General features: G+C 39.8%; 1 protein-coding gene across 2 annotated transcripts; it reads left to right on the forward strand.

The window, feature by feature from the left end:
- The first annotated feature begins 5,866 nt into the window (after window positions 1-5,866).
- LOC131240031 (kinesin-like protein KIN-13A) lies at window positions 5,867-8,197 on the forward strand. 2 transcript variants are annotated; one of them, XM_058238036.1, is made up of 5 exons: window positions 5,867-6,179; window positions 6,293-6,763; window positions 6,864-7,254; window positions 7,604-7,724; window positions 7,975-8,197. In XM_058238036.1, the coding sequence occupies exons 2-4, from the start codon at window positions 6,612-6,614 to the stop codon at window positions 7,706-7,708; spliced, it is 648 nt and encodes a 215-aa protein (XP_058094019.1). In that variant the 5' UTR covers window positions 5,867-6,179; window positions 6,293-6,611; the 3' UTR covers window positions 7,709-7,724; window positions 7,975-8,197. The 2 variants fall into 2 exon arrangements, with proteins under 2 accessions (XP_058094019.1, XP_058094018.1); XM_058238035.1 differs by having other exon boundaries at window positions 6,015-6,179; window positions 7,604-7,669.
- The last annotated feature ends 15,376 nt before the right edge of the window (window positions 8,198-23,573 follow it).

Below are 23,573 nucleotides of genomic sequence, written 5' to 3' on the forward strand. Positions count from 1 at the left end.
TATAACCTTAACCTAAACCTAATCTCAAATCTAAAAACCTATAACCTAAACCTAAACCTATATAACCTTAACCTAAACCTAAAACTTAACCTATAACCTAAACTTTAACCTATAACCTTAACTTATAACCTAAACCTATAACCTAAACTCAATTTCCTAAACCTTAACCTATAACCTAACCTAACCTAAACCTATAACCCGAACCCAATTTCCTAAACCTGAACCTTAACGTATTCTCAAATCCCTAAACCTAAACCTACACCTAATCATAATCTCAACTCCCTAACCTAAACCTAAACCTAAACTTGAAAACCCAAACCTAAACCCGATCCCAAACCCGAACCCGATTTCCTAAACCTAAACTTATAACCTTAACCTAAACCTATTCTCAAATCCCAAAACCTATAACCTAAACCTAAACCTTAACCTATAACCTAAACCTATAACCTAAACTCAATTTCCTAAACCTTAACCTATAACCTAACCTAAACCTAAACCTATAACCTAACCTAAACCTAAACCTATAACCCGAACCCGCTTTCCTAAACCTAAACCTTAACGTATTTTCAAATCCCTAAACCTAAACCTACACCTAATCCTAATCTCAACTCCCTAACCTAAACCTAAACTAAACTTGAAAACCCAAACCTAAACCTGATCCCGAAACCAAACCCGATTTCCTAAACCTAAACTTATAACCCTAGCCTAAACCTATTCTCAAATCTTAAAACCTATTACCTAAACCTAAAGCTATATAACCTTAACCTAAACCTAAAACTTAACCTATAACCTTAACTTATAACCTAAACCTATAATCTAAACTCAATTTCCTAAACCTTAACCTATAACCTAACCTAAACCTTAACCTATAACCCGAACCCGATTTTCTAAACCTAAACCTTAACGTATTCTCAAATCCCTAAACCTAAACCTACACCTATTCCTAATTTCAACTCCCTAACCTAAACCTAAACTTGAAATCCCAAACCTAAACCCGATCCCGAACCCAAACCCGATTTCCTAAACCCAAACTTATAACCTTAACCTAAACCTATTCTCAAATCTAAAAACCTATAACCTAAACCTAAACCTATATAACCTTAACCTAAACCTAAAACTTAACCTATAACCTAAACCTTAACCTATAACCTTAACTTATAACCTAAACCTGTAACCTAAACTCAATTTCCTAAACCTAAACCTATAACCTAACCTAACCTAAACCTATAACCCGAACCCGATTTCTTAAACATAAACCTTAATGTATTCTCAAATCCCTAAACCTAAACCTACACCTAATCCTAATCTCAACTTCCTAACCTAAACCTAAACCTAAACTTGAAAACCCAAACGTAAACCCGAACCCGATTTCCTAAACCTAAACTTATAACCTTAACCTAAACCTATTCTCAAATCCCAAAACCTATAACCTAAACCTAAACCTATATAACCCTAACCTAAACCTAAAACTTAACGTATAACGTAAACCTTAACCTATAATCTTAACTTATAACCTAAACCTATAACCTAAACTCAATTTCCTAAACCTAAACCTATAACCCAAACCCGATTTCCTAAGCCTAAAACTTAACTTATTCTCAAATCCCTAAACCTAAACCTACACCTAATCCTAATCTCAACTCCCTAACCTAAACCTAAACCTAAACTTGAAAACCCAAACCTAAACCCGATCCCGAACTCGAACCCAATTTCCTAAACCTAAACTTATAACTTTAACCTAAACCTATTCTCAAATCTCAAAACCTATAACATAAACCTAAACCTAAACTTGAAAACCTAAACCTAAACCCGATTCCGAACCCGAACCCGATTTCCTTAACCTAAACTTATAGGTTATAGTTTAGGTTTAAGTTTAAGTTTTAGGTTTAGGTTTAGGTTATAGGTTATAGCTTTAGGTTAAGGTTTAGGTTTAGGGTATTTTTGTTTATGATGTTAAGCTTATATGTTTTTATGCGTGAATGAATGTGAATGTGGATAACATTGTTTGTGTTTGGATGAATGTAGTTTATGTCTGGATGGATTTACTAGTTTGGGTTTAGATGAATGTGAATATGATGAAATATATTATATAACAGTTGTATATCAGGATGAATTTGATGGAATATGTTGTTACAGGTGTATATCAGGATGAATATGATGAAATATATTGTAAAAGGTGTATATTAGGAATTTTCTGTGGACTTTTGTGCTGGAATATTTTTATAAAAAAAAAAAGGACTTTTAGCGACGAAAACTTTCATAGTTAAAAGTTTTGCAAAAATATTTTTAGCGACATAAATTTTCGTAGGTAAAAGTTATGCAAATATTTTTTAGCGACGAAAATTTTCATAGCTAAAAGTTTTGGAAAATATTTTTAGCGACGAAAATTTTCGTACCTAAAAGTTTTGCAAATATTTTTTAGCGACGAACATTTTCGTAGCTAAAAGTGATGCATTTTTAGCGACAAAAATTTTCGTAGCTAAAAGTTTTACAAAATATTACGAAAATTTTCATAGCTAAAAGATTTGTAATTATTTTTAGCGACGAAAATTTTCATAGCTAAAAGTTTTGCAAATAGTTTTAGTGACGAAAATTTTCGTCGCTAAAAGTTTTGTAATTATTTTTAGCGATGAAAATTTTCGTCGCTAAAAGTTTTTTTAGCGACGAAAATATTCATCGCTAAAAAGCTTGCCTTTGCTGACGATTCAAATTTTTCGTCGATAAAAACCTTTTGCGTCGGTCTTTTAGCGACGAAAATTTTCGTCACTAAAGGTGGGATTTCTTGTAATGAAAGGAGGTAAAATAGTAGACTTTTGGCCTCGGTTCCTATGCAACTGAGGCTAAAAAGTAGACTTTTGGCCTCGGTTCCTATGCAACTGAGGCTAAAAGGTAGACTTTTGGCTTCGGTTCCTATGCAACCGAGGCTAAAAGGTAGACTTTTCGCCTCGGTTCTTATGCAACTGAGGCTAAAAGATAGACTTTTCGCCTCGGTTCATATGCAATTGAGGCTAAAAAGTAGACTTTTCGCCTCGGTTCCTATTCAACTGAGACTAAAAGGTAGACTTTTGGCCTCAGTTCCTATGCAACTGAGGCAAAAAGGTAGACTTTTGGCCTTAGTTTCCATGCAACTGAGGCTAAAAAGTAGACTTTTCACCTTGGTCACTAAGGAATTGAGGCTAAAAGTTCATTTTTCGCCTCGGTTCCTATGAAAATGAGGCTAAAAAGTAGACTTTTCGCCTCGGTTCCTATGCAACTGAGGCTAAAAATGAACTTTTAGCTTCAGTTCTTTAGCAACCGAGGCTAAAAAACACATTTAGCCTCCATTTTTTCAACTGAGGCTAAAAAATTGTGGCTAAAGGCCTATTTTCTTGTAGTGTTTCCGAATCGACACCAAAAGTCTACTTATCGGGACAGGCAAAGGCCTCACGGGCCACTGTGATGTATGACTTTTACCCACACCGTTCATCCATTTTTTTTCATATCATTTTAAAATACTAGAAAAAAAAAAAGACAGATTCAAGTCTTAAATGGACAATACAATGGGGATTAAATTCCTACCATTGAAAAATTCTCTGGGCCACAAAAGTTGTAGATCAGTATGATATTTATTTTTTCACTTCATCCAGGTATATATAACCATATCAACAGGTTGGATGGAAAATAAATGGCACGGTGGACCCTACGAAGGTTTCAATGGTGGGCGTCCTTAGCACTACTTCTTCTTATGGTGTGGTCCACTTAAGCCTTTCATCTGCCTTATTTTTGATCCGGTATTTTAAAATGATATGAAAAAATGGATGGACGGTGTGGATAAAGGTAATACATCACGGTGTCCCCTTAGTGGCCTGTGGGGCTCCACCTGTACCGAGCTCAAAACAAGAGGGGGTAGTACCTGATCCGCGCCCTACTTTTTAGCCTTGGTTGCCTAGAACTGAGGCTAAAAGTCTACTCACCGTGCCTTGCTGAGAGAGAGCGAGGGACTCGCCATTGGTAGGTTTTTACATGAGCGAAACTAGAAAAATGAAAAGAAGAAAAGAAAAAGGGGAGAGAGACAGAGAGAGAGAGAGAGGGAGGGAGTGATCGTAGCAAGAAAAAGAAAGGAAGATGAAAAAAATGTAAAAATCGAAGATTTGATCTTCAATCGATCTCGACATCGCTAGGTACGTACGAATCTCCCTTCGATCTGTGTTATTCACCGTGCGATCTGGCATTTCTTCCCATTTCTTCGACCATTCGTCGCTGATTGAAGAAGGGAATCGCTAGGGTTTCGTGGCTCTTAGAGTGTCGGTTCCTCTCGAAATTGTGGTGGGAATTGCTAGGGTTTTTTTTTTTTGGTAGGAATGGTTGGGTTTTGATGCGTTTGGTGGGAAAAAGTTTCGAAAAATTCAATCTTGTGCCTTTTTTTTCCTGCATTTTGTGTGTTTTTGCCGGAATTGCTGAGTTTCTGGAAATCGCTTTTGATTTCATCGGGGAGAGTTAGGTTTTGGATGCGGTAGATGTGGGAGAAATCCCAAAGGTTTTATTTTTTTTCATATTGTGTATGAGTTGTGGTTTGATTTGTAGGAATTTGCTTTGGAGTTTCTGAGATTGACCTCTTTCGGAGATCTCTCTTTGACTCTTTTGTTTGGAAATTAGGGTTATAGCCTTTTTTTAAGCAATGCTGCATCTGGTGAATTTTCAGAGAAGTAGAAATTCAACAAGCATTTTGTCTAATAAATCAGATGCTTTGATGTTCTTTTCTGAGATTTTGTCTAATACACCTGATTTGGAAGCATATATGTGTATAGGGGAGATTGGTGATGTTGCCTCACCTCTTCATCAACACATGGAAGGTTGCTCGTCATATGGGTATTGACTGTTGCTAGTTACCAAAAAATCTCAATTTTTATGAAGAAGTTTCATCTAGCATCCTCTTATGGCTGATACTCAACTTCTCTGTTAATGTTTCTTGGTTTGGTATGTTCTCGGCATGCCCAGGTGCTCAGCAAATGCGTGTGATCCTTCGACCAGCTGCAATCCACGTGAAGCAGGTTCACATGTTGCAATGGAAGGGAGTTGCCAATCTGCAAATAATAGTGGTGATGTTGCTAACCTGTGCAAGGTTAATGATGAGACTGTTTTAATTTTCTCAAATCACATGAGTTTTATTAAGTCATGTCATTGTTATTTACAATCACCTTTCTCTTTTGTTTCCTAGGCATTCTTCTTGATTGATAAACTTGGTTATGTAGGGTAGAGGTTTCGAATACCTTCCAAAGGGTAGTGCTAATGTGTATTATGGTTGGATTATAGTATGCCCCATGTTTGAGGGGGATCCGAATTGTGCAGTGGCATAAGAATCTTGTGTTGCAGTTGTTTCTATCTATAGCTGTAATTCTTCATTAGGTGGTTGATGGTTTCTGTCTAGACTTTTGATGCTTGTTTTGACCTGTAGTTGTAAAACAATCTGCTTGTGCTGTGTAGTTTGTTGAATATGGGAATGAGGGAAGCATTGTACTGCTCCAAGCCTGCTTAGATCAAGTGAAATTTCAGAGTGAAGACTTTTAGTCAAGGCCAGATCTTCTATCAGCTATCTTTAGATACTTTTTGGGTAGACCAAATTTCGCCACAGTTTTCTGTGAAGCACTGAGAAGTAAAGTGATGAGTGAAGGATTTTTAGAAGGTCACTCCAAGCAATTGCATTTGTCTACACCTGAGAAAATTGTTGTTGGTCTTGCTCTGTCAGATTCAGGAAATACGGATTTTAGAATCAGAGGTAAGTTGAGTTGCTTGGAGGAATGTATCACACGCTCCATGAATGACATGGTGTATTTGTATGACATGAGTTGTGTTTTTAGCATTCCGTGAGATAAGTTTTGAAACATATGTTCTAAGATACCTTTGTACAAAGATTCCTATTGCATTTGTTTTTTCTCCCATAGTGTTTGCATTTAAATCTTGGTCATTTTTCCAGGGCAAAATTTCTGCATGGCACATATTGAGGAATTATGTACAAAGCTTGCTTTTATTTCTCATGAGCAAATTCAAAACATTGTTTTATTTCTCTCTTAGTCAGAGGGCCTGGCAAAGCATGTGGATTCTTTTACAAGGATGTTGTCCTTGTTACAACTCAAAGAGAGGACTCATTTTGTACTAGCCCCAGTACTGGTGGATGATTCATTTGATGTCAACTCATTGAGGTACTTTTTAAGGACCACCTTTCAGTTGATTAAATATTCATGTCATCGGTCATTGTATTCTCCAGTTAGAAAGTCATATTTTTTTACTTCTATTTTGGTCAATTTTTCTGCAGGTATTTGGAATCATTTTTTGAGTGCATTGAGAATGATTTTGATGTTGTTCTAGCTGAGATAGAGAAGGAAATTAGCATGGCAAATATTGATGTTTCTGTCTTATTGCAAGACGTTCTGCGAATGATTGTGCCAGCCATTGATGCTTGAATTGGAAGCAACGAGCATGTTTAGGTCTTGTGTGGGTAATCAAGTCTTATGTGATGCTAGGAGTGAATTTTGGTAGTGAGAAGTTCTTATTGGTTTCTTGTTCCATAATTGAGGGAGCAGAGATCAATAAGAGCCTTCTAGCACTAAAGGAATGTATCCGTGCTCTTGACAATGATCAGATTCATATCCCATTTCGTGGGAGCAAACTCACAGAGGCGCTTCATGATTCTTTTATGGGCAACTCGAGGACTCATGATTTCTTGCATTTCCCCAAATGCAGGCTCCTGTGAACATACACTTAATACCTTGAGATATGCTGATAGGTATCATCATTCCAATTTTCAACCAAAACTAATTTGATATATTTTTGCAGTGATGATGTAGAAGTCAAGTTTTAATAAATGACAACATTTGTGCAAATAGGGTTAAAAGCCTCTCCAAGAGTGGTAATGCTAAAAAGGATCCAGTCCTAAGTCCCACTGCTAGCAAGGAATCTTCATCAGCATCATTGTTACCTGTTTCTGGGAGGTTAGAGGATCCTTTTGACCAAAACCAAGAGGTTAAAGTGGCTGATCCGAGTCAGAGAGTTGTAGAAAATTTCTCGTATAATTCTACTGCCGACTTTGATAGACACTCTTCCAGCTTCCCAGCAAATTACCCCTTTAATGGAAGGGAGGAAAGCGGGGCAACTTCTAGTTCTCTAGGTCGGGAGATGGTTGATGTGAAAAATGGCTTTGGAGGTTCGATTAGTAATAAACCATTTTCATATGCTCAAAACTCATATGATATAGCAGAGGATGAGAAAGTGCAGAAGGTGTCCCCTCGCAGAAAAGTCTCAAGAGAAGAAAAATCTGAAAAGCAGAGCAATTGGACTAAGAAAGATGGCGTATCTGATCCGCCCACTGTCAGTTACAAGCAATAGCCTATGTATGATTCTAGCTCGAACAATGTTGCACCAAAACAATATGAGCATGAACCTCGTACAAGTCACGATGGAGAAATCAATGTAATACTTGATGAGGTAGGCTTATTTTCACTCCAAGCTTCTTTTCTGTCATTTCTTCATTTTTCTGTAGCCAGTTATCATAAGGCATTTTCTGTATGTAATGGTTTTTCTTTTCTTTTTTTGAGTTTGGAACTGTGTTCTTGCTTCACTTGTGTAGGAAGAAAAGGCTCTCATTTCAGCTCATAGAAAAGAAATTGAAGAGACGATGGAGATTGTGCGTGAAGTAAGTCTGTCTTACATCGGCTCTCTGCTACCCTTTTAATTCAAGATCACCAAAGGTTTCTTTCTCTTTTGCTGTCATATGTTTTTACTTGGATATCCATATGCTTGTACATGTGTGAAACAAGTCTATTTTAGACTTCATATGGTAATTATGTTTTTTTGACATTTAAATGCTGAGAAAGAAACCTCTAAAGCTGTTAAAAGTAAAATTAGGAGCCAGGGACATGCCAGTGGAGCAATCTGAACTGTCGATATGATGGACTCCACTATAAATTATTGCTAATGGCGAGTTCTTCTTCTTTGCAGATGCTTTCAGACAACCGAACAAGCTGTAGTTGTTCATCAGCCAAGCAAAAGTCATACCCAAATCTTGCGTTGTGACTTTGTATTAATTGTGGAACCTAATGTTGTGTAATAGTTTGATTGAGTTTGTTTTGAAAACTTTAAATAGTAAACAAGTGAGATTGATTGTTTGATTGAGTTGTTAACTATTTTGTTGGTATTATGGCTTTCATGATTGATTGTTTCATGAGTGGATTGAATGAATGGATTAGTAGTTTAAATAAATATTTAAAAAATTAAACAATTTTAGCCTCAATTTTTAGCCAAGGCTTGGATTTAGCCTCGGTTGTTGAGAACCAAGGCTGAAATTCCCGTGGCTAAAGGCTTTAGCCTTGGTTGTTGATAACCGAAGTTAAAAATAGATTTAACTTCAATTGGAGGCAACCGAGGCTAAAATTTGGATTTAGTCTCAGTTGAAAACAATGGAGGCTAAATTTTTTTATTTAGCCTCATTTCGTGAAAACTGAAGCTAAAAAGGTCTTTTAGCCTCACTTGAAGAACTAAGGCTATAAAAGTCATTTTAGCCTCGGTTGTTAAAACTGAGGCTAAAGCCTTTAGCCACGGGGGTTTCAACCTCGGTCTGAATAAATGAGGCAAAACTGAGGCTAAAGGCTTTAGCCTCAGTTTTTAACCTTTTTAGCCTCAATTTTAAACCGAGGCTAAAGCCCCCTTTTCTTATAGTGTTCCGAGCGCAGGAACTTAATGCGAAAAGCTTTTCAGGAAATCCACGTCCCCGTTCTCCTATATACGTTCGCTATGTGCACGGGATGCTACCGGATTGGATTAGGTGTGGCCGGAGTTTCACCAACACAGTGCATTCTTGACCGTGGGGTTCACATTAATCTATTTAGTGTATATCCACGCCGTCCATCCGTTTAAACTGGTCATTTTAGGGCATAATTCAAAAAATGAATTAGATCCAATTATCATGTTGACCATTCCACAGGAAATAGTAACAATTTACCATTAAAAACTTATTGTCGGCCACAGAAATTTTTGATCAAGATAATTATTTGTTTCTGAACTTTCATTCAGGTCGTTTGACCATATCAATAGGTTGGATGGAAAATAAACATTAAGGTCGGTATTAAGGGAGCCTAGGAATGTTTTAATTGTGGATGTTCAATCACCGCTGTTTCCAGTAGTGTGGTCCACCTGAGATTTGGATATACTTTATTTTTGGGATAATATCCTAAATTGGTCTGAAAAAACAGATGGACAACATATACATTCAATCCATACATAAAGGTGGGCCCAAAGCCAGGGCCGCACCGTCTTTGGCGAGGTCGGGGCCGCACCTAGTGAGCTTCCGGAAGCGACGAATGGGATGGGGATTGCAACAGGAAGTTGCAAGGCTGCACGCAAGCACTTTGACCGAATATTCCGAAACCCAGGTCATGATGGATGTAGTCACATACATCACAGTGGGCCCCACAGTCAGGGGTCTCACCTAATCCGTTCCCGGTCTTGATTGAAAGAGATGCCTTTTGATTAATGAGGTTTGAAAAGCCTGCACACGTGAATCCTGCCATGCACATGCAATTAAAGGTGTGGATATGCAAGCAAACCTTATGACGCTACCTGGCTGCTGGACGGTACTCCGTGGACACTATGGGCCTGTTTGGCCAGCTATATTAGATGGGATTAAGGTAGATGAAAATGTAAAAGTTATAATAAATGCATGTGTAATGTATTGTCCTGAATTTGGTTTATTCTATGTTTTCGGTTTATCATATATTTTCTAATATTATGTTTGGAATGTATGTATTAAAAAATAAACCTTAAGATTTACTTTCAAATTGCATTTAGATTGAAGGTGGATGCGGCAAAATTTCATCATATATGTGGGAGTAGTAATTTCATTTCACACTTTCCAACACAAGGCTCATTTTTCAAACCCACGAAGTTAATTTTAATCCCACCTCACGTTCCATCCTAACATGCCATCTCGAATTTCAAAGTGAGATTAGTAATGCAATTCCATTTAATACAACTTAATACCACTGTCCAAACAAGCCCTATGTGTACTTTGTCTATCCATTTTGCTAGCTAGTACATAGCCAAAAATTGAGGCAGAACAAAATTTCAAGTGGACCATATCAGAAGAAATAATGGTGATTGAACACCCATCATTAAAAATTTATTAGGAGTCATAAAAGTTTGAGTTTCTTTGTACTTTATATCTCTTTTTACCTATTGTCCTTTTCAGTGCAACTCAAACTTTACTTTCCCAAACTAATACCCTACTGTATGGATACACCATTTGTGGATGAAAATACCCTTCTTTATGGGTTGTATTCCTTTCTCTCACTTATACCCCAAAAAATGTAAGAATGCATCGTCTTTTCACCCATTTTCTTCCTAAAATCTCCATATATTATAATTCTACACCTGCCATCTTCCATTTTGTTCAGGTTTACGTTCATTCCCTCAAACTAGATGCATCTATAAATGTGGAATCTTGAAGGGTTTTCTCCATAAATTGTGTTTTACTTCAACGCACTCTTCTTCTTCTTCTTTTTCTTCTTTTTCTTTTTTCAAGGAAGGATGAAAATGGTGCATCGATCGAAGAATCCGCGCATTGGAAGAACAGAAAAATTTTGTGAAATGTTATATTTTGTTGTTAATAATATCTTTTATAAATTCATGTTAAATGAAGATTTGTTCGTGAATTGTGAATTAATTTAATTGTGGATGGTGATTTCTTTGTGATTAGTGATTTGTTTGTGATTTGTTATGATTTTACTGAGTTCTCGATGAAATTGATTGAGAACTTCATGAAATTGACTAAGAACTTAGTGAAATTGACTAAGAACTTAGTGAAATCGACTGAGAACGTCATAAAAATGACCGAGGACTTCGTGAAATTGACTGAGAAATTCATGAAATTGACAGAGAAATTCAGTAAATTTCACAAAGTTCTCAGTAAATTTCATGAAGTTCTTGTTCAATTTCACGAAGTTCTTATTCAATTTCATGAAGTTCTAGTTTTATTTCATGAAGTTCTCGATCAATTTCATTAGGTTCTCGGTTAATTTCATTTAGTTCTTGGTCAATTTCAAGAGGTTCTCGGTTAATTTCATGAAGTTCTCGGTCAATTTCATGAAGTTCTCAGTCATTTTCACTCAGTTCTCGGTCATTTTCACTCAGTTCTCGGTCAAGTTCACTCAATTCTCAACCAATTTCAAAAAGTTTTTAGTCAACTTCATAAAGTTCGTTGTTAATTTCAAGAAGTTCTCGGTCAATTTTATGAAGTTCTCGCTTATTTTCATGATATTCTTGGTCAATTTCACCAAGTTCTCAGTTAATTTCCTGAAGTTCTTGGTCAATTTCATAAAGTTCTTGGTCAATTTCATGAAGTTCTCGATCATTTTCGTAAAGTTCTCGGTCATTTTCACTCGGTTCCTGGTCAATTTGACTTAGTTCTCGATCAATTTTACTCAGTTCTCAGTTATTTTCATGAAGTTCTTGGTCATTTTCATGAAGTTCTCGATCATTTTCATTCAGTTCTCGATCAATTTTATGAATTTCTCGATCCATTTCATAAAGTTTTTGGTCAATTTCATCAAGTTCTCGGATAATTTCAAGAAGTTCTCGGTCAATTTCACTCAATTCTCATTCAATTTCATGAGGTCCTCGGTTAATTTTATGAAGTTCTTGGTCAATTTTATTAAGTTCTCAGTCAATTTCACAAGGTTTTCGATCAATTTCACTCAGTTCTTGGTCAAATCCATGAAGTTCTCGGTCAATTTCATTAAGTTCTCGGTCAATTTCACGAGATTCTTGGTCAATTTCACTCAGTTCTTGTTCAATTTCCCGAAGTTCTTGGTCAATTTCATGAAGTTTTCAGTTAATTTCATTAAGTTCTCAATGATTTTCACGTAGTTCTTAGTTAATTTCTGCAAGTTCTCATTCAATTTTACTCATTTCTCATTCAATTTCACGAAGTTTTCAATCATTTTCACGCAGTTCTCGGTCAAGTTCATGAAGTTTTCGTTCAATTTCATGAGGTTGTCGGTCAATTTTATGAAGTTCTCATTCAATTTCACGAGGTTCTCGTTCAATTTTACGAAGTTCTCAGTCGATTTCACAAAGTTCTCGATCAATTTCATGAAGTTCTCGGTCAATTTTCGAGTTGTACAAATGGTTCAAAGAATATCAAAGTTAAATGGGCCCCAAAATGACTTATTTATTATATCCACACCGTTCATCCATTTGTAGAGATCATTTTAGTGCATGAGTAAAAAATGAATCATATCCAAAGCTCAAATGGACCACACCAGATATAGCAGTGGGGATAATGATTTTCACCGTTAAAACATTTACAGGTCCCACCATAATGTTTATTTTCCATCCAATCTGTTCATAAGGCAAAAAAGACCTGGATGAAGAGGAAAAACAATTATCATATTGATCCAAAACTTTTGTGACCCCAAAAGAGTCTCAATGGTAGACGTTCAAACCCCCATTGCTTTTTGCAGAGTGGTCCACTTGATCTTTAGATCTGTCTTATTTTTCGGCTCAAGCCTTACAAGGAGCTCGCCAAATGGATGGCCGGTTTAGATATAACATATACCTCATGATGGGACCCACGAAACTTGATGGTGTCAATACACCATGAAGATGGCGGCACCATCGCAGAATGATCCAAGGGGCGACAACACCACTGTTGGACCTAGGGTATTTTGGTCTCGCGGCACCATTGTTGTACAATAGGGTATTAGTTTGGGAAAGTAAAGCTTGGGTTGCAAGGAAAAGACGGTGGGTAAAAAGTGGGATATACAGTCGGAAAAAAACTCTAAAAGTTTTGGATCGAGCTGATACTTATGATTTTGTTTTATCCAAGTCTTTGTGACCTAACCAACAGGTTGGATAGCAAATAAATATTACAATGGGCCTTCGAAAGTTTTTAATGGTGAGCATTCAATTAACACTATTTCCTTGTTACACCCTAATCCATAGCTCAAGTGGTAGACTGAGTGAAAGATACCTCGTTTCAACACTGAGGTCTTGGTAACGATTCCCTAGTGGGGGTGGCTAACAGTGAAGTGTGAACTGACAGTGGGGTGTACTAACAAGCTAATTTAAAAAAATTATGTTTTCCTGTTATGTGATGCAGTTGAGATTTGTATTTACCTCGATTTTAGGCTCATGCCCTAAATAATGATCCAAAAAGGATGTACGGTGTGGATAAAACACATACATCATTGTGGGGCTCATAAAGCACCATCTAGTAGCTAGATATGTCAATGCACAACCCGCTTCCACGAATATTGCACATGAGTGTGAAGTGCGAGCTTCATCAAGTAGGCCACAATGTGTGTGTACACACACGCACACAAATGGTTGTGCAATGTGATGTGGCACCTCATGAAACCGGGGGTGACCAATTTTCACCTTTATCCAAAACTTTGGTAGGCCATAGCAAAGAGAGATGCAAATCAAGGGAGGAAACTATTTTCTTTTGCCATGGCTTACCAAAGTTTTGAATCAGGGTAAAAGTTGGGCCTTGAGGGTTTCATGGGGTATTGCATAACGTGGATTGTTTAGATTTTGGGTTCACATCATGTGTGATGAGTTTTTAAAAAAATTCCCATAAGAACTCATGAAAGCTAGTGTACAACTAAGCATTGACACACACACACACACACACATGTGTCTATACACACACACACACACACACACACACACACACATGGTACTATGAGGTCGACCTCATGGAAACTTTTGATGAGGTCGAACTGTGCAGGCCCCACCATGATGTTTGTCAAACATCAACACTGTGCATTTGATGGGTCCCCTTTAGGTTATGGGATATCCCCAAAATCAATCGTATATGAAACTTAGGTGGGCCATACCATCTAAAACTATGTGAAGACATGCGTAAAACATATAAAAGCATTTGGTGGGGCCCACCTGAGTTTTGGATGCGGCTGAAACTTGGTCTGACCCCTCATCCAAGTGGGACACACACAATGGATGGGCTGGATTTGTGAACCACATCTCAGAGGGCCTAATAAATAATTATGATTTTTTAATGGGAGGGTAACCCCTCTCAATTGTTGTACGTCATGTGGCCCACTCAAGTCATAGATTGACTTGATTTTTAAGCTAATGACCCACCATGGAATGGTGCATTTGACTGATGTGGTAGATGTTTAATGCACATCACAATAGGGCCCACACAGCTCGACCTCATGGGAAGTTCCCATGAGGTTGACCTCATAGTGCCATTTCCACACACGCACATGTGTGTGTGTGAGCATGATGAATCATTTCCTTTATCTTATAACCGAGGCCCCATACCCATGGGCTAGGTCATCGGCCAAACCCCCTCGTGGGCCCACATCACACGGGTTCCACCTCCCATGAACTCTATATATGTATATGCACGCGCGTGCATGTGTGTGTGTGTGTAAGACCCATATCCTAGCCCGTACTGTTCCATAGGCTTCGCCGGTCATCCCGGTTGAATTTTGATGACCCGCGATCGGTTATCGGTGTTTGCGGGCGACCCTAAGACGTGTCCCGTATATCAGAGTTGGCTTGACCCGAGACTTGTACCAGTGCGACCGCGCCGTCGCCGCGGTTCCGATGCCGCGTCTTGCACATTGATGCGGTACCCTGGCCAGGAGATATGGGCTCGCGTTCAGTTCGAGGAAAACATTGCACGTTGCAAATCCCGAGAGAATCCATCACATCAATCACCTCACTTGTCAAAAGTACACCCATAACTCAACCCCTTATGCTCCTCATTCCCAAGTACAAAAGCAACTCCCAAAAGTCAACTTTCCTATCACCTCACCCTCTCTCTCTCCCATCACTTCTTTTACATCACTCTCTCTCATCTCTTTCATTTTCCAAAAATAATCCCAAGAGCTCTAACGTCCATGGCTTCCATGGAGAAGCTTGGTATGGCCCACTCCCTACCACCCGATCCCATCCTCCACAATTAATCTCGACCGTTAAAATCCACCCCTTGGAACTCTAGATCGTGTTGGCGGAAGAAGGAGAAGAAGATCCTACGGTGGGTGTCTTCTATGGTTAGATCCATCTTTATCTCTCTCCCTCCTCTCTTTATTTTCTTTTATGATATGATGATATGTATGTATGGCCCACCTAATCGACAATCTGGACTGTCCAGATTTTCTGGACATCCAGTGAATGGGGCCCGTCTTGCTGCCCGTTTTGAGCCAGTTAGGATGGAGGGAAATAACAAATAACATCTTGGTCCATGTGGACCCCACCATGACTGATGTATTTCATCCATGCCATGTAGGGTGGCCCCATGTATGTGGGACCCACCTTGATTAATATGTGTACGCAGTCCGTCCAGCGTCCCTGGGCCCTGGACGTCTCCACTGAAGAGTGAAGAGACAGTGAGGTGCACTCTCTTAAAAAAATAAAGAAGAAAAGAAAAAGGTGGAAAAAGGGGAGGGGTTTTAAGGCTTTTGGGAAGGGCTGCCTATGCAGGCCCCACCTTGATGTATCGGTCTAATCCACACCGTCAATTCCACTCCCCAGCTCATTTTAGGCGTTGAGCCAAAAAATGGAGCCAATCCGAGGTTTTGGCGGGCCATAGCATAGAAAACAGTTCTTTACCGTTGAAAACTACCCTGCTATTTCTGTACTCCGAGACATGCCCAATATTGGACTCGTTACATTTGTTATGGGTTGTAGGAACCAATGGATGGGGTGGATTTTGTTGATGTGGGTCCCACCTGTGAAAAACCACAGGAAAACGAAAAAAAATAAAATTAAATAAATAAACATGCAACAGGACGCTACGCTGCTCTAACGAACGGACGGCCAGGCAAGGACCCATGGCCCCAGCCATGGGCCCCACCATGCTGTGTTTGGAACATCAATGTCGTGCATTTGATGGCCCCTTTAGGGCAGCAGGTTCCCCCCAAAAATTAGCCATATACAGCTCTCAGGTGGCCCACATCATAGGTAACAGAGTGATTGAGCGTCTGCCATTGAAACCCTTTTGGGTGTCACAGATGTTCTGGATTAATATGAAATTTGTTTTTCCCTTTCATCCAGGTCCGTGTGACCTTATTAGCAGGTGGATGACAAATAAACGTAAGGTGGGCGCCACGTGGGACCCACTGATGTATGTGTTTTATTTACACCGTCCACGACAGTGGACGGTGGAACCCACATTAATGTATGTGTTCTGTATCCATGTTGTCCGTGGAGGGACGCTGGGTCCCAGCTACGCAGTCAGTGGGCCTCAGTTGAGGTATGTGTTATACTCACACGTCCATCCATTTGGCTAGAGGGGCCCACTATGATGTGTTTCACTCATGCCATCCACCAGGAGGTGGAACCCACTGTGAAATATGTGTTTTTCCACACCGTCTAGACCCTTAGGCCCTCATCTTATGTATGTGTTATATCTCATCATCCATCTGTTGGGCGGCTGGCATTTTGCTGCTGTGAAGATGTCGGTAAGTTTCATGGGTCCCGCCTTGATTGTATTTATTTTGTATCAGTCGTCCATCTGACAGGCTATGTGGGGCATGCCACAATCCATTTGTGATCCACACCGTCCAGTTATCAGGTAGACCACACTGTAGAAAACAGTGGTGAATTAAATGACCACCTTTGTATGAAATTTGTCTTACCTCTTATTCAGGTCTTTGTGGCCTTATAATTAGATTGGTTGGAAAATAAATGTTACAATGGGCCCACTTAATGAAAATATATGCCCATTGTTGAGGCCCATTGATACGGCCCACTTGATGATGTGTGTGGGGTCCAAATCGTTCATGGACCCCACCTTGATTAATGCATTGCATCCGCACCGTCCAACCCATGGACAGTGGATGCGGTTTGGCTGGGGAACCTCACACCAGATATATAGCTGGTCATTTGACGTCAGCAAGTTCTGTGGGTCCCATTTGATGTATGTGATCCCCAAGTCGTCCACCTGTTTTGCCAGTGTGGACACCACCATGATGTATGTTTTATCCCTGATATCCATCCATGCAATGCACCATGGTGTATCTATTTTATCATCGCCGTGTTATATGTATTGTATATCTATGTCGTCTATTTGTACGATCCGTCGTGATGCACATATTGTATATTTATGTTGGACCATGTGATTAAACCCACCTTGATGTATTTTGTGGCCCATTTGTTGGGCCCACTTTGATGTATTTTTGTGGCCCATTTGTCAGGCCCACTTTGATGTACTTTGTGGCCCATCCGTCAAGCCCACTTTAATGTATTTTGTAGTCCATTCGAGGTGCCCACCTTGATATACTTGTGACCCATCTGTGAGGCCCACCTTGACGTACTTGTGGCCTATCTGTGAGGTTTGCCTGCCTTGTAATTAAGGCCCATATGATGGGGCCCACCATGATGTATCTTTGGCCCATGAGTGAGACCCACTTATTGTGAATTCATGGCCCATTGGTGTGGTCCATTAACATGGCCCAACCTGACGTGATGAGGCCCATGTGCAAGGCCCACCTGTCGTGTATATGAGACCCATTAATGCGGTCCACTTGATGTATATTGAGGTCTACGGGTCGTAGCCCATTATGATGTATCGGAGGACCATGGGTCGTGGCCCATGGTGATGTATATTAGGCCTGTGTATTCGGCCCATTGTGATGTATATCAAACCCTTGCATGAGGTCGTGAGCCCACTGTATGTTCGGCCCTATGTGGGCCACTCCTTGGAAGCAATGTTGGTTGAATGTCCACATTGATGGGCGGTAATGGTTAAATATCCACATTGTGACCTTCCCTTAGGCCTGGATAAGCCCATTCTCATTGTCCTCTAGTGGGTTAACCCAAACGCTTGGGCCCCATTGATATTGTTTAATCCATCATTGGTCGTCCATATATGGCACCGCCTTGCGATGAGGTCGATTACTGATTTTGATCATCAAGGCCGATTATCGTGACCGATTGCCGATTCCGATTGTCGTGGCCGATTTCGATTGTTGAGGCTGATTATCGAGGCCGATTTCGATTGTTGAGGCTGATTATTGAGGCCGATTCCGATTGTCGAGGCTGGATATTGAGGCCGATTGACGAGGCCCAATGTGATGTTTATGCGGCCCGTATTTGAGGCCCGTTGTGATGTATATTCAGCCCGTGTTTAAGGCTCAATTTGATGTATATGAGGCCTATGTGATGAGGCCCATTGAGATGTATTTGAGGGCCAGGCGATGTGGCTCATTGTGATGTATTTGAGGCCCATGTGTAGGGCTCACCTCTTATGTATTTGAAGCCCATGAGTCGTGAAACCTAATGTGGTGTATTCATGGCCCATGAGCCGAGGCCCATTGCGATGTGTAGTGCACATATGATACAGCCCAATGTAATGTATATGCGGCCAATGAGTGAGGCCCAATGCGATGAATGTGCGGCCCTTGTATGAGACCCAAAGCGATGTATCTGAGGACCGATGTGATGCGTGATTTCACCATGATATATGTATTGATGTTTATGTGGGTCATTCCTTAGGAGCAATGTTGGTTAAATGTTTACATTGTCGAAGCCGATTGTTGAGGCCAGTTATTGATCTAATTATGAGTATGTGACAGCATAGCATTATCATACATGCCAATACGCACCATCTGTATGTTTGTTATGAGATGTGGTTGACCATTGCATATGTCGTTGGGCAGATTGTTGTGAGACTCCCTGATAGGCGGAGGTTATCTCACATGAGTGCACGGTATGTGCAGGATTGATGCATGAGTGTATTGTATGACTCATGCATCTTGCATTGTGTGCCCTAGCGACATCAGGGTCGTAGCCTCCACAGGCATATCGTGGATGGCCAGATGGGACACTGAAAATGTTTGGTTCTAGCATACAGGCGCCATAAATGTCCCTGGGTGAAAATCCCTAAACTTCCGAGGCCAGGAGACACCCCAACGTCGAGACCGAGTGGATACATGAGCGCCCGAGTGCCGAATATCAGGAGGCCGTGTCTCCCACTATGTCGTGGTCGGTTGGAAGGGGGTGTGGCCTTACCCACCCGAGGGTAGGGGGCAATACTAGGATGAGTTTGACCAGCTCGTGAATGGGTCCGCTATCGACGTGCCGGATAGGTATTGACAGACTATTAGCCAGGCGGATAATGAGGTTTCTTATGCTCACTTGGACTATGCGGCTAGGAGAGCGGCAGTGCCATTTAGAGTGTACTAAACCCCGATGATGATCCCAGAGATGAACCGTACTGATATGTGGACTTATTGAGCATGAGTTGCATACTCATTCATTCATTCATTCACTATCCACTTGGGCTGGTGGTGCGCAACTATTTGTTACATGTACCTTCGCAAAGGCCAGGATTTTGGTTGGGGCGCACGACTAACCTGAGACCAGGAGTTTATCACGTTGAGTCTGACTATCCAAATTTAGGTATGGGACTGGTTTGGACAGAAGTCCTTTGTGGTGGACCCCGTAGCCTACGATACTACGTGCTATCATCCCGACTTCATACTCCAGCATGGTCATTCCATTCGCACCACATATCGCATTATATTCGCCGCATATGGCATTTCGAGTTGCTATGTTTATGCATTTATATGACCTAGATATAATTGATGGTATTCGTGGACTCATCAAGATTTGTATATTGCATTACATCCTTCGCACATAATATTTGGCTTACTATCTCCGCATTGCATAGCTGATCTATATTGTTTCCTTAGTATATAATATTGGTTTATTATATTTTTGCATCGCATAGCCTGGATAAAGCTAATGGTATTTATGGGTCTATCAGCATATATTCGCATTACTCTGATATTGTATGATTTATGAACTTACCAGTATTTCTGATATTGTATGATTTATGGGCTTATTAGTATTTTCGCTTACTCTGATTACTCTGATATTGCTTACTTGGCACTTACCTTGTGCACACACTTTCACCACCCACTAAGCATTCAATAAGCTTATGCACGATAGATGCGTGCAGGTGGCGTTAGATTGCAGTAGCGTTGAGCTTGGAGCATGCAGCAGACCTCTGGAGCTTTGATTTTTGATATATGCATTTCCCTTTCGGCATTGTATTCAAATGATTATATTAGTGGATATATGATGATGATGTTGCCTTTATGACTTGGGTAATCTTGTGGTTATGCTTATTACGAGTTAAATGTACAAAAAAATCCTCCTTGCAGGATCCCAGGATCGGAATTTGGCGTATGGACGCTAGGAGCCGAGAATGGGGTACTATGGAGGCTATCGGCACCGAATTCGGCGATCAAGGTTCCTGTGAATCCGATTTCTAGGTTTGGGGCGTGACAATATATATATATATATATATATATATATATATATATATATATATATATATATATATATATATATATGAATTGTCCATCTCAACGAGCTATGCAAATCAACCAAGCTAAGTTGAAACCAATTAAAAAGGTAAAAGATGATAATCATTCAGAAGAGCCTTTGAGCAATTAGAACTCCTTTACGGATGGTTTGTTGATCGAAGAAATGCTCGCAAATGCAAAGATATTGGAAGAAGACGCTGATTTCAGCGAGCTACCAATTTGGAAAATATGGAGGTCGGCCCAATATGAAGATGGATCAATCACTATTACATTTGGAACATTGCCACCTCTACGGATAAAGTGTAATATAATATTTGTATCACTACTAAATTTCTTAGCTAAATCTGATCAACCAAATAATATTGAGGGGGGATATTGAGGAATCTGGGGCTATTATAGTTGATGACAAAGCTTCTGAGCCGATAAAGCCAATAGAGTACTCCACTGTTACAAATACGAAAGAAGAATGTATCTCTAGGAATCGTCCGCCTATGCTTATATGCTAGGCTGATAGTAGGTTGTAACTCTAGTATTGCTCAGTCCTCGCTCAATAGCACACTGCTATATGAAGCACCTTGCTACTCTCAGTCAGGTTAGCAATCCTATTGTAGTGGTAAGTTTCACCTTTAGCATTTATCTTTTGACTCATTTCCACTTATTTACACAAATGCTGTACTTTTGAAAGTCCTTGATTCCAAGGCAAAAAAAAACTCATTGGAGGAATATCTTCGACCTTCATAAATTACTTGATATCACACTCAGCAATTGACTAAAGAGATGGCTAGTCTCATTTTCGACCAAACACCACTTTATCTCGACACTAGGGGTCAGTGGTTTGGGCTTGAATTGGACCCAATTAGTTATGGTACACCTACAAATCTCCCATGTACCCCATGACTGAATTCCAAACAAATAAGTGTGAAATGAAATAGGTGGTAAATAGAAAGTTACTTTTCGATGTGTCATGAAATCAATTTACTTTGCTATGAAATAGGTGGGGCCACTGATTTTTACGAGAAACCCACCTCGTTTTGTGAGCTTCTTTTAAATCATAAGACTAAAAATGAGCCGGTTCCAATGCTCAAGTGAACCGAAAACATGAGGATTGAACGTCCAAAGTTGAAATATTCGTGGTGCTACGTAAATTCTAAATTAGGATAATATTTATGTTTTCAGTTCATCCCAGTAGGAATGACGTTATGAATGGTACGGATGGCATGTGAGCCCGGGTACGTTTCAACGGCAGAAATTTTCCTACCCATTTCCTTTGGTGCAGCGTACTTGAGTCTTGGATCCTGCTCACTTTTGATCTCATGTCCTAAAAAAGCTCACAAAACGGATGGCTAGGGTGGATTTTTCAAAAACATTACGGTGGCCGACCTAGATTTCCAGCGCAGGAAATTTCCGCAAAGGCTTTAGGAAATGGATATTATCTCCGCACCAATTGGGTGCTCAACGGTGTACTCTACTAGCCTAATGTCTAAATTAAAGGCCTAAGCCTAAAATTGAAGTAATTCCAAAACTCAAGTGAACCACGCCTAAACAATGGAAATTCAACATTTACCATTGAAAACTTTTAAAGTTCAAGCACAGTGTAGCCCACTGTAATGTTTGTGTTTTCTTCCATTCTTTCATAAGTTTATTTTAAGATACCGGTCAAAAAATAAAGCAGATCCAAATCTTAAGTGGCCAACACCGCATTAAACAGGAGGGATCGAACACTCTGCCCTTGAAAAAATCTGGAGGGCCAGGGAAGTTTCAGATCAAGCTCATATTTGTATTTTCTCTCCATCCATTTAGTTACACACAACCTTATAAATAAATTGGATGGCAAACATCACGTAGCATTAGGGGTGCACACGAACCAAGCTAGCTCGGTTTGCTCGCTCGACTCAACTCGAAAAAGTCCGGTTCAACTTGGTTTGAAGCTGAATTTGAGTTAAGTCGAGCTAATTTTTTGAGCTCGAAAATGAGTTCGAGCCGAGTTCGAGCGGGCCCCATCTCGACTCAACTCGGATCGAACCCAACTCGAATCAAACTCGGAACGAACCAGTTCCATGACTCGGTTACTTTGATATTGATGTTGCTTACCAAGTGTTTGATGAAATGACTCAACGATGTGTGGCTAGTGGCAAGGATGGTATGTATATGAAACAAATACCCTTTTTTCTTGATTTTTATGTTGCTTAGAAGGTGTTTGATAAAATACCTTTAAAACCACTGCTGTTGTTTTACATATAGTGAGATTTTGATATTGAACAAGCGAACTCGGCTTGAACTGGCCCGAGCTGCTGACCGAACCGAGCCGAGTTGGCCAGTTAGGCTCGAGGACCGAGACAAGCCGAATTCAAGCTGGGGTCAACTAATGATCGAGCCGAGTCGAGCTGAGGCCAGCTCGACTTGGTTCGACTCAATGTACACCCCTACATAGCATCATTATCCCCACTATTTCTTGTTGTGGGGTTTACCTGAGCTTTAAGCTAGGATTGTTTGGATGCCAGTAAAATTTTTAAGTTATAAAGGAGTTATAGATAATTTGATTACCGGGGTTCTTTGGATACATAAATTTGCCTATAAAGGCAGTTGTAAACAAGTTACGGTAAAGTCTTTAGCTACAAAAGGCATTATACATGTTAGAACACAATAGTTAATATACCTCATGATACGTGGGGCCAACCACAATATATGTAGTACATCCAATCTATTCATCATGTTCTTCCCTTAATGATCTTTCGTTACATTAAGAAAACAGCTCGTCCATTATCAACTGGACCACATGAGAGAAGGATGGGACGTCCACCATTAAAAACTTCTAGATTGCTATTGGGGCGCATTGTGATGAGTGGAAGACATCCAATATGTTTAGCATGTGCATGCTTTAATGCTCTCTTAGAGCTTTGAAAAAATCAAGTCTTTCTCATGTGATTTGTAAATTTTGGAAAGTTTCACCACCTAATCTCTACCAAAGCTCTATACTACGAGTACTTACTTTATTCATTATAAACACTTTACAGGTAAACATGTAACGTCCCAAATTTCAGGGGTCGAGTAAGTACTCGGCTCCCGAATTCCTGGGTGCCACTTATTTCTTACTAGGTTTCAAAATATGCATAATTGGTTTGTTTCATAAGCAAGGGAGAAAATTAAGTAGACCATGCAGCATAAATCAAGTTTTAAACAATAAATACATGTGCAACTATCATGGAATAAGCAGATCCAGCAAAAAGATGATGTAAA

This window comes from Magnolia sinica, chromosome 3 (assembly GCF_029962835.1).
Source record: "Magnolia sinica isolate HGM2019 chromosome 3, MsV1, whole genome shotgun sequence".
In the NCBI taxonomy this organism is placed as follows: Eukaryota; Viridiplantae; Streptophyta; class Magnoliopsida; order Magnoliales; family Magnoliaceae; genus Magnolia; species Magnolia sinica.

Bases quoted from the DNA above. Each gene is read 5' to 3' on its own strand.
- LOC131240031 (XM_058238035.1), top strand. From the start codon at position 6,612: ATGATCAGATTCATATCCCATTTCGTGGGAGCAAACTCACAGAGGCGC. The intron at 6,764-6,863 runs GTATCATCATTC...TTGTGCAAATAG, and splicing joins ACCTTGAGATATGCTGATAG to GGTTAAAAGCCTCTCCAAGA. The intron at 7,255-7,603 runs GTGTCCCCTCGC...TCACTTGTGTAG, and splicing joins AGGATGAGAAAGTGCAGAAG to GAAGAAAAGGCTCTCATTTC.